The 10,636-nt window shown below is 62.9% G+C and overlaps 1 protein-coding gene across 2 annotated transcripts; it reads left to right on the top strand.

Moving 5' to 3' along the window:
- Nucleotides 1-524: 524 nt before the first annotated feature.
- Nucleotides 525-5,826, top strand: THY1 (Thy-1 cell surface antigen). Of its 2 annotated transcripts, XR_008484036.1 has the most exons (5): nt 525-633; nt 2,837-2,918; nt 3,023-3,358; nt 3,877-4,380; nt 4,752-5,826. XR_008484036.1 is itself a non-coding variant. In XM_054291392.1 (4 exons), exons 2-4 carry the CDS (start codon nt 2,882-2,884, stop codon nt 3,987-3,989), a joined length of 486 nt encoding a protein of 161 aa, XP_054147367.1. In that variant the 5' UTR covers nt 525-633; nt 2,837-2,881; the 3' UTR covers nt 3,990-5,826. The 2 variants fall into 2 exon arrangements, 1 of the variants encoding a protein (XP_054147367.1); XM_054291392.1 differs by having other exon boundaries at nt 3,877-5,826.
- Nucleotides 5,827-10,636: the final 4,810 nt, after the last annotated feature.

The following is a 10,636-nucleotide window of genomic DNA, read 5'->3' as shown; positions in this document are numbered from 1 at the left end:
GTGTTGGGTCAGCAGTTGGACTCGATGGTGTTAAAGATCCTTCCCAAATTAAATGATTGTGTGATTCTTTGATTCAGCATTGTGAATCATTGATTCACAGTGATTTCCCACATGGAGGAGACCTGTGGTGACCTGGTGCCGAGTGGCCTCTTGGAGCACCTGAGCTGCACTCATTTGGTGGCAGAAGATGGTACCTGCCCCCTCCTCAGCAAAGCCCACACCAAGCTCCTTTTCCCCTTCCCAACCATTCTCCTTTTCCAGCAAAACACCTCCCACGCTGCCGGGGAAGATGAGGGTTGGCAGCTCTTCCGCAAAATGATGTTCCCATGGCGATGGGGATGCGTCGCCCTTCCTGGGGAACATAAAGGGGGCAAGCCGCACCTTCCGCATCAGTGCGCGCCCCTTGTCCGGAGCGGGGGCGTCCGAGTCCCGCAGAGGCAGGGCCCCCCCGCACCGCCCCCCGCCGCAGGGCCGGGGGCCGAGCCTCAGTGACGCCTCCCGGTCCCCATTCGCTGGGTCCGCCCGCCCAGCCCTGCCCAGACTGCGGGAGCGCCGCGCCCACAGCCCGGCGGGCAGCCCCGGACAGCGCCGGCAGCCCCGCAGGCAGCGGGCAGCACCGGACAGCGCCCGCAGGTAGGCACCGAGCGCCCCGCGCGCTGCGGGGCCGGGAGCAGCCGCCTGGCTCGGGGCACAGCGCGGGGCTGCGGGCGGGGGAGGGTCCGCGGCCGCGGGGCGCGGCGGTGGCACCGGGGGCACCGCGCCCCTCGCCCTGGGGATGCTCGGCCGGACGGAGCGCGCTGGAGGAGGGCACGGGCTCAGCTTCTCGCCCCCCACCGGTGCCGGTGCCCCCCACCCTCGCTCGGGACTGCGGCATTCCCGGTGGGCGCGCCCCCGCGCACGCCCGCACCGCAGCCGCGCTCCCGCTCCGCGCTGCTGCAGGGGGGGAGCTCGCCCAGCCCGAGCGCTCCTGCCCCTCTCGAGGGTCGCCCCATCGCTTTTCCCTGCGCGCAGCGTCCCCGTGCACCCCCTTTGCTGGCAGCCGCCCCCCGGCACGGCCAGGCTCCTGCGGCTCTGCGTTCCCGCAGCCCACCAGCCCGGCTCTGCATGCCCCCATCCCCATCCCCGCAGCTCGTCTGTCACCCTGAGCCTGTGACGCTGGTGGGCACAGGGGGTAGGTACCGCCATGGTGTAACCCTGAGCAGGTTGGGACTTTGCCCTCTAAGAGTGAAGCCCCTCGAATGCCGCTGTCCCCCTGAGCCCCGTCCCTACGCCAAACCCCTGGGATCACGCAGGAGTGAGCGTTACCTGGCTTGCTCTGCTCCCAGCACTGCTGGCAGGAGAAGGGGGGTCCAAGGGCTATCCACCCAGAGCCTGGAAAATCTGAGTGTTTGGGCACATAGATGGGAGGAAAACCTGCTCTCTGGGAGCTTCTTCGCATGGATTTTCTGGAGGAAAGGCAGGCTATGACCTAGATAGTGTCCCAGGACATTTAAAAGGGAGCAGATTGGTGCTGGGAAATGACAAAGCAAGGGACAGAGGGACCGTTTCTAGGAATGCAGAGGTTCAAGCATTTACCCCATTGGCAACCTCTTGATTGTCAAGATCAGAGAGAAGGGAATTTTTCTTCCTGGCCAAGCGTTAGGGTTCTGGATAAAGAGATTTTTTAGAGCTTCAGGGTGAGCAAATGGGTTTGGTATTTCCTTTTAGAACGTTATATGAAACACACAAAAATTGCGAAATGAAAAAATGCAGCTGGCTGGGGTACAGGCCATTCCTAGCCCTTCCCTGGATGCTTTGCCAGGCTCAGAGGGAGCAAACTGAGGGTCTGTTGTCCCCACTGCCAGCCTGGAGTCACGAAGGGCTGGTTAATCAGCTCCCCCTCTTGGACCTGGCCCTACATGGCCAGCCTGAGGGCTGACTGCGGGATGCTTGGTGCGTCCTTCAGCCCGGCTGCCGCCTCGCTGCTGCCCCACGCTGTCCCTCCATTCCGCATGTCTGCGGCTGGATTCCCCACGCGGCCGCTTGGCCAGGCTGCAAACCTTTAATTGATTCCTTGTGGCTGCGTTGGGCCGACTGGAATCAGCAGCCCTGCTGTTTGGATGGCACATCACGGGCCCCTTACCCACACGCACAGCCTGGAGAAAGACAGGCAGCACTGGGCAGGGACCCAGACAGCGGATGGTGCCACCCAAACCCCTTCCATCCCGTGGCCAGGCAGGCTGAGTTCAGCTCCTGGAGGCTTCATGCCATCCTTCAGCGGGCTTGGCTCACTGTCCAGCTGCTGTGTCCCTCTTCCTCACTGCTCTTGGCCCCTTTCCCTCACTGCATCGCAATGACTCATCCTTGCTGAGCTCACCCGCTGGAGCTGCTGGAGGACTGGCAGGGCAGGCGCCCACTGGCCCCCAGAGAGGGTCCCTCAGCTGGCAGCCCCCTCACCGTGAGCCACAGACCCCTGGTCAAGGTGTGCAGGCACTGGGGTACAGCCTGGTTTCACCAAACCTTGGCTGGCCATGGGGAAAAAGGGGGAGGAGGCTGGACATGCAGGCCTTGCTGCAGGTCTGGCCATGCTCATTTAATGTCTGCTGGGGGGATCTGGACAGGGAAAACAAAGCGTGGATGGGGCATTGCCTGGGGATGTGCAAAGTGATGCTGGGCAGACACACAATGCCTGATTCCCCAGCTGGCTGCAGCGCCAGCTCTGTGCAGTGAATCAGACGCTGGTGAGGAGGAGCAGACGCTGGAGCATCGTCTGTGCAGGAAGGGCAGCCTGCACCACCGAGCGCCCACACCCATGGGGCAGCGGCCTGGCTGACTGCCTCTCTCTCCCCCTGCCCAGGTTCCCCTCTCAGAGACAGCCCCCACCGGGCACCTCAGCAGCAAGATGAACCCCACCGTGGGCATCGCTGTCATCCTGACAGGTACATCCCTCCCTGCTCCCTGCTCGGCCCGGAGCAGCCTGGAGGCTGCATGGGCCTCCCCAGAGCTCGCTGTTCCCTGCCCAACCCCCTCGTGCCTCTCCCAGTCCTCCAGGCCGCCCACTGCCAGATGATCAAGGACCTGAGTGCCTGCCTGCTGGGCCAGAACCTGCGCGTGGACTGTCGCTACGAGAACAAAACCGACAACCCCCTGACCTACGAGTTCAGCATCACCAAGGACAACAGGAAGCACGTCATCCACAGCACCATCAGCGTCTCCGAGAACATCTACCGGAGCCGAGCCAACGTCACCATGCACAAGAACCTGGTGTGCCTCCACCTGCAGAGCTTCACCACCAGCGATGAGGGCATCTACATGTGCGAGCTGAGGGCCACCAACGACTACACTGGCAATCAGATAAAGAACATCACTGTTATCAAAGGTGAGACAGGCAGGGGCAACTGGCCTCAGCCCTTCCCACCTGCTCATTGGCTTGGCAGGGCCAGCAGAGAGCACCACAACTCCCTGAGCTCCATAAATGTGTCTCCACTCCTTCAGGTGGGACTCACTCTACCCCATCTCACAGCACTTTTCCTGCCTCTCTTGGGTCCCACCTCGGGCACATTGCCTGGGTATCCTCCCATAGAGAGGACAGTGGGGATCCTTCACATCCACAGCCCACAGGAGTAGTCCTCCATATGCAGACCTTTGTCTCACCTGGTGCCCATCCACTTGTCACCTCAGTCAGGCACAGGCAGGGTTATGCTTCTCAGGGTCCCAAAAAATATTTGTTACTACACATTGGGAGGGAAACAGGCCAGGATGGGGCGTGCTGCATTTGTGTGACAGAGAAAAGGCAAGGAGCTGTGTTCCTGTACCATTAGAACTCCCAGCCTGAGCCCCATTCCTGAGGGATTTCATTGCCTCTCTTCTCTCCCTCCCCATTCCTTCTCCTCACAGACAAACTGGAGAAATGCGCCGGCTTCAGCCTCTTGATCCAGAACACCTCGTGGCTCCTGCTGCTGCTCCTTTCCCTGCCTCTCCTGCAAGCCGTGGACTTCGTGTCCCTGTGAAAGGCGAAGCACACACACACTCACAGCGCTCGCACACACACGCACGCACACACCGAGCACCCCAGCCACCCCGCCTTCCTCGCAGCCCCTGGAAAAGAGAAGCTGAAGCGTCTGGAAGCCGTGAAACCTCTCTGTGTTATCTCTATTTAGCCGTATATTAACGCTAACCACCGTCCCGTGCCGAGGCTCACCATCCCACGCACACGCGCCCCGCTCCGAAGCATGGTGGCTCTGCTAGGCAGCGTTGCTTCTCCCATGGCGCCTCCCCGCTCCGTAGGCTGGCTGGTTTGCTTGTGCTGGGAGCACTGGAGGCCTCAGCCTCGCTTGTCCCATCCCTTTAACTCTTGGGGTTTGCCTGTTCCCAACTGGGGAAAGACAGCTGGATTGGCAGGTAAGAGAGAGGGGTGATGTGAGAGCATGCGGAGGGTGCCCGTGGTGGGTGCTGTGCCCGTGGCCCCTGGAGGTGACAGGGCTCCTGGTGTCCTCACCCGCCCTGCCTGCCACCCAGGTGACTGATTCCTCACCCTGCTCCTCTCAACCTGAGCTGCCACGGCTGGGAGAGGGCAATAAATTACTCCAGTCTCAGTGAGCAGGGGAGCCATGGGATGCTGCTGGGTCTGGCAGGCTGGGAGGAAAGAGGGGAGCAGGTCTAGGAGACACCATGAACCCCCTCTACCTCCTTAGGGCTCCTCTGGGGCCCTGGGAATGGGCTCAGTGCAAATGTGCTTCGGCAACAAATTTTTCCTGATCTGTTTCTTACAGCTGAGCTGGAAGTGAGGCCTCCTCCAAACAGCATCTGGTACCTTTGGGCTGCCCAAGCCAGACACCACTCGCTCTCCCCAGGGACCAGCCCTTAGCTGTGACGAGAGAATTGCTGCCAGCACCAGTGGAGGCAAGCAGAGCCTCTCTGAGCTAGCCACAACCACCCTGCCCTCCCCAGGACCCTCAGAGCTGCACCCAGGATGGCTGGTGGGGAGGGGGTTCCCTTCTGGGAGTGTGACCCCATAGGAACTTCCCTGCACCGGCACCTTGTCTCCCCTAAGGGAACATCTGGGGACCCCAGTCCTTCCTCATGGAGAGGCAGAGCAGTCTTCCTCCAATCCCACCGTGCTCCTGGGAGGAGCCCGTGTTCCCCCTCCCTTCTCCCTCCTCCCTTCCAGCATTTCCCTGTCTCCCTTTAAGAGCAGCAAAGGACAGAAGGGCAGCCCACAACCTCGGTAAGGCCAGGATGGTGCCAGGGGTTGGCGAGAGCGGGGACAGGGATGGCCAGCACAGCTCAGATCTGCCAGCCCAGGGCTGCCCAGATGCCCACGGGACCCCGAGAAGCCTCACCCAGGGGAGGGCACAGGGAAAGGAAGAGGCAGGCAGGAGCATCCAGGCGCATGGGGTGAACCCCAGCTGTGCCACCCGTGCAGCCACGGCTGAGAGCAATACACAGCAGCTGCTCCCCACTCCTTGCTCCTCTCCAGAGCTGCTTCCGACCCCCGTGCCCGTCCCCTGCCCATCCCTGCCTGCTTGCTTGCTGTCTAGTGCTGCTGAGGCCGTGCCCAGCTGAGGCCTGGCTGTGCCCAGCGCCCTGGGCGTGCTGGTGAGCGCCGGGGCAGGTGCAGAGCCCAGCGGCAGAGCGCGGACGCGGCTCGAGTCTCATATTTTTTGTGAACATTTGTAGTTGTTTCCACAGCTTGTCGTCAAAGAAATTCTGTTAAGGGAAAAGGAAAAAAAGTGGGAAAAAAGAACCTTATGAAAAGCAACAACAACAACAACAAAAAAATCACCTTACCATCCAGGAGTGTTCCTCTGTCTGCACAATAAAACCCTACCTAGGTTGTGTGTTGGAGCCACGGGCGCCCGTGTGTGCGGCGGTGGGGATGGGGGCTGTGTGGGGCTGGGCACCAGGACCCTGCCGAGGGGTACAGCCCCCCAGGCATCCCCCCTGTGCCTCCAGCACCCCAATACCTGCGGGAGAGAAGCAGGCAGAGGGGCAAGAATCGACTGTCCTGGGCAGGGCAACTCCCTGGTGTGTGGCACCCTGCACCCAGACCCTTTGTTCCCATCCCTGTCCCTAAACCCCCAGTCCATCCTAGAGGCCACCTACTGCCCACGGTAGTGGCAGGAGACCAGGTCTGGTCCTGGCCCATCCATCCTCTGGGGAGAGAATTGCCGGGGATGGAAGTGGACATGGGAGGGAGCCACTTGTCCCAAAGCTCCTGTGCCCGTCACACCAGGGTCCTGCTGGAGCCCCCGTGCCCACACTCTGCCTGGGCGGCTGCCAAGGGCTCCCGCGTCCTCTGGAGCAGCCCCACACTGCCCTGCCCAGGGTCAGGATGCCGCCCTGGCACCAGGAATCACGAGCAGCAGCCTGCCACCACCCCCTAACACCATTGGTGACCCTGTGCCACCTCCCAGAGCAACGCCCCGACGCGTCCCTCCCTGTTTAAGGGCTGGAGCCAGACGGGAGGGAGGGAGGAAGATGCCACCCTAATTACATCCCTCCCATTATCCCCGGCAGGTGCTCGCTGAGTCACGGCCACGCAGGTGCCGTAGCCTGGGCGGGTCAGGCGTCCCGGAGCGGTGCCCGGTGTCCCCATGGATCCACGCCATGCCAGCTGCCCCATGCCCACCTTTGCTGAAGGTTTAGGGGGCTCTTCTCCCTACATTTCGCTCCAAGGAAGACAAAACCCAATCCAGCTCTTCCTCTCACCCTGATTCTCTACTCCAGACCTTGCTGGCAGCCACGACCACCCCTTTTTTATGCCTTCCTTACCCCCCACACACCAAGCCGTGTCCCCCCCGCCGGCTCCCTCCCTTAACCCTCCCTCTGTCCTTTCCCTCCTGGACCTCGACGTCCCTCCCCAAATCTCTCCTTTCCTCCCGCTTACCCTCAGTCCTCCTCCTCCATCGTCAGAGCCCCCGCTGCCCCCGCAGCCTCCCCTCGGGCCACCCCCTTGCCATGGGCCACCAGCCTCCCCAAGTTCGCGTCCCCTTTAAGCCTCCCCAAGCTGGAATGCGAGAGGAGCATTTCAGCGCCCTGTGAGGTCAGATAAAGACACTATATTTATCTGGCTGGTAACCTGAGCCCTGAATTTCTGCCGTGGTGTTTTTGCGCGGCCCCACAGCCCTCGGGCTCGGCCCCCTCCGGCCACTGCGCTCCCTCCCCGGGCGGAGGGGCTGAGCCGGGGGTCTCCTGTCCCCTGCGAAGGGCTCGGCTGCTGCCCATCTCCACATCGCCCGTCTCTGAAGCTCCCCAAGGAGGCAGGATCAGCCCCGAGGGCATCACCAAATGCCTGGCTGGCCGCCCCTCGCCGTGCCCTGAGCAGCCACATGTAGGTGAGTGCAGGTGGGGACAGCGCCCCGGGGAGGGGGACACGGAGACAGACAAAGCTGTCCCCCCTTCCTTCAGGGGAGAGGTTTCTCTCCAGGGAGAAGGTTCCGAGTTCACACACAAAATCCTGGCTTGGAGCCCTCCCCGGCACCCTCCTCGTCCCCCCGTGTGGGCAGGGCACCTGCCCGAGGGTCCCTTCTTTTTTTGCCACCCACAGACCTCAAAGCAGTAACTCGTGCCGTGGGTCTTACGTCAGGGTCCCCGGTGGGTTCGGGGTTTTGCTGCCCGGGAGCAGCAGGTTCTGCAGCAGGGTGGGGATGTGTCAGCAGCACGGAGCGGGGCCAGGACGGTGACTCCCGGCCATGTGGGGTGAGCTGGGGGGTTCTCAGGCCCAGGGAAGGGCCCTGGCCAGGCTGGTCCCTGCTGGGTGAGTCAACTTGGGCAGGGCCTGTCACTTTGGGGGGTGGGAATGGTGGGGGGCAACGCAGGAGCTGGGCTGTGACAGAGGCACTGCAGTCCCCATCTGTCAACAAGAGTCACTCCAGTCCCTTCCAGGGAGCAAACACTTTGTGGCACATTCCCCCCAGGGCTGCTTGGGGTCACCCTTCTTAGAAGGAATTGGACACCAGGAGGATTCTGTGCCTTGGGGAATGGGCAGGAGGCTGTCCCACCCCACTCAGCTGGACACAGAGCCCCTCAACCCCAAAGCACTCGTACCCTGAGGCGTGCAAAGTGCCTCACACGGGGTCCCCTCTGTGCCTCCACCACGGCAGAGTCCTGGGAGCTCCCACGTAACCTCCAGGCTGGGACATTGTGTCTCAGGGGACAGGGGACACAGCTCCGAGCCTGCGTAAGTGAGAAGCAGCTGTGCTGTGACACCTTGGATGGTGCCAGCGCTGTGTAAGCTGAGCTGAGCCCGCTCTGGGGCTCCGTGGCCACCGAGGGGGACAGCTGGCACCAGGCACGGGCAGGACAGAGGGGACACCTGCCACTGGGCACCGGCAGGACAGCAGCTGCGGACAGAGCAGGGCTCTGCTTCTCTGCCTTCAGAGTGAAGGGTTTGCCTCCTCACTTGGAGCTGAGATTCCCAGGGAAGTGCCCCGAGCAGCCCCGAGGTGTCCCTCTCCCATGTGGTGGCACCTCTCCTGCCCGGCCCCGTGAGCGCAGACCGGACATTCCTGTGCCTCAGCTTCCCCTGACACCCCGGGAGGATGATGAGGGTGCAGGAGGCCTGACTCAGCCGCGCCGGCCCCAGGGCTTTGCCAGGCAGCAGGAAAGCTCAGCACAATGACGGGTAGGGAGGGGCCAGGCAGCCCAGGAAGCGCTGGGAGGAACCGGGGTTTTCTCACACCCCCTCCGCTCCTCTGGCTCCTGGCACGCTCCGCTCTCCCGCAGCCCTGGGGTCCGCTCGGATGTGACACGGGGACTTGGAAGCACAGGCAAGCCTGGCAGATGTGACATTCCTCCATGGTAAGGCCTCTCTTCCCAAGGAATGGGATAGCTCCCGTGTCTGGGGCCGGTGCTGGCTCCTGACCCTGCATCCCTCCATCGGCTGCTCCGCATCCCCAGGGCAGGTGCTGCCCTGTGGGGACCTGTCCTGCTGCCAGGAGCTCCTGCTGCCCTCCTCTCCCCAACCTGGTGCTCTCCTGATGCTGCTGGTGCCAGGAGAGAGCGTGGGCACCTGGCAGGGGACGATGGCGTGGGGCTGTCCTGGCACTGTCCCAAGCCAAGATCATCTCTGCTGGCGAGGAGGATGGAGAGCAGGGGCAGTCGCTGTGCCAGGCTGGTCCGTGCCCCAGCAGGGCAGGCAGCCAGGCATGTGCTGCTCCCTGGGAGCCCAGGGGCTCCGTCATTCCCATCCTGGCACTCGAGTGCCAGTCTCTTGGCTGGGGTCCCACTCCCTGTGAGCGAAATTCCCCACTGTCCATGTCAAATCCTGACTGGCAGAGCCCTGCTCCTGGTGAGGGCGTCCTCAGCCAGGCTGGGGAGAACCGAGCCGGGTGTTTCGTAGCTCCCTTGCCCGGGAGCAGATTATTCACCCTTCAGCCTCCGTCCCCAAACAGGTCTGTGCGCTCCACCTCGCTGTGCTTGGAAATGTTTCCCTCTGCGGGGTGGGATGGCTATTCCCTGGGCAGTAACCTGGCTGCAAAGCCAGGCTGCCTGCCAGGAGCCCACGGGGGCTGCTGCTGTCTCTCAGCACCCCCTGCTAGAATCATTCTTGGGGTGTTTCCACGCTGAGCCTGCAGGGTTTTGAGCAGGAGGCTGTGTCCCCCCAGGGCCAGGCTGGCAGTGACCCTCATGCCATGCTCCAGTGCCCATCCTCAAGCCCGGGTACACCCTCAGTGTTGCGAGGGACGGGCCAGGCACAGACTCTGGCACCTCCTGGCTTGGAGCTGGGCCAGAGCCCGCCCCGGCTGGGCTGGGAAAAGCCTCTGAATCAGGGTCATCTCCCGGGTGACTGGAGACTCTCAGAGCCACATGAGCCACTGTCCTGCCAGGGAAGGGACACCAGTCACCCCGGGAGCTGAGCACCAGCAGCGCCAGGGCAGAGGAGCTCGGCTGGGCCCTGCCTGCCCCAGTGGCACCCACAGCCCCAGCACAGGTAGGGATCCAGCCATCAGCCTGCCAGCCGGGGTGCTGAGGGCACACTCTCCTCCAGCTCCTGACAGCCCGTGTTTGGGGGCTGCTGGCTGCCACAGCGCCCTGTCCCTGCTCCAGCTTGGCTCTGGGGGCCTCTGTCCCTGTCTCTGTGTGCTCCTCTCCTGCCCTGTGCGGGAGCCACCAGCTCTCTGTGGGCACCGAGTGCTGGCTCTGCCCAGCTGGCAGGGGCACGGCTGCCACCCCACCAGTAGGACTCTAGGCTTGAGTTACTGATAATGATGGGGGCACAGGGGGCACGGCCATGGCGGGGAGACAGGAAAGCTGCTCATATGCTGACCTTGCCTCAGTTTCCCTCTCACTGAAGTGCCAGCCCCTTGCCAAGCCCCAGCACTCCCTGTGAGTAACCAAGGGAAGGTGCTGGCTGGATCAGCCCATCCCAGCTGCCTGTCTCAGCCAGAGCTGGGCCTGAGCATCATCCTGTGACCAGGCCACTGGGGATATCTCTCCAGGCCCAAGAGTGGGACAGTCACAGGATGGTGTGGCAGGGGTGCCAGGGCTGGGGCAGAGGTGGCTGCTGCAGTTCCTTGGTGCCTATGGGGATGTTGGGTGCATCCGGCTGTGCCCTGGGGCTCCCTTCTGTCATTTGAGGTGCCTGGGGGCATGGGGGTGGCAGTGCCAGCCGGGTCCTGCTGTCCCAGGCTCTCCGGGAAGGCTGGCAGATGGC

Source organism: Melozone crissalis, unplaced genomic scaffold (genome assembly GCF_028551555.1).
Source record: "Melozone crissalis strain CALT ecotype California unplaced genomic scaffold, PUWL_Pcris_2 ptg000092l_1, whole genome shotgun sequence".
NCBI lineage: Eukaryota > Metazoa > Chordata > Aves > Passeriformes > Passerellidae > Melozone > Melozone crissalis.
This window is presented reverse-complemented; position numbering and strand designations above follow the sequence as displayed.

What these genes read in the sequence shown, in the direction of transcription:
- THY1 (XM_054291392.1), top strand. Translation starts at nt 2,882, where the DNA reads ATGAACCCCACCGTGGGCATCGCTGTCATCCTGACAG. An exon ending in CATCGCTGTCATCCTGACAG is followed by an intron (nt 2,919 to 3,022) that starts GTACATCCCTCC and finishes TGCCTCTCCCAG; the next exon opens with TCCTCCAGGCCGCCCACTGC. An exon ending in GAACATCACTGTTATCAAAG is followed by an intron (nt 3,359 to 3,876) that starts GTGAGACAGGCA and finishes TTCTCCTCACAG; the next exon opens with ACAAACTGGAGAAATGCGCC.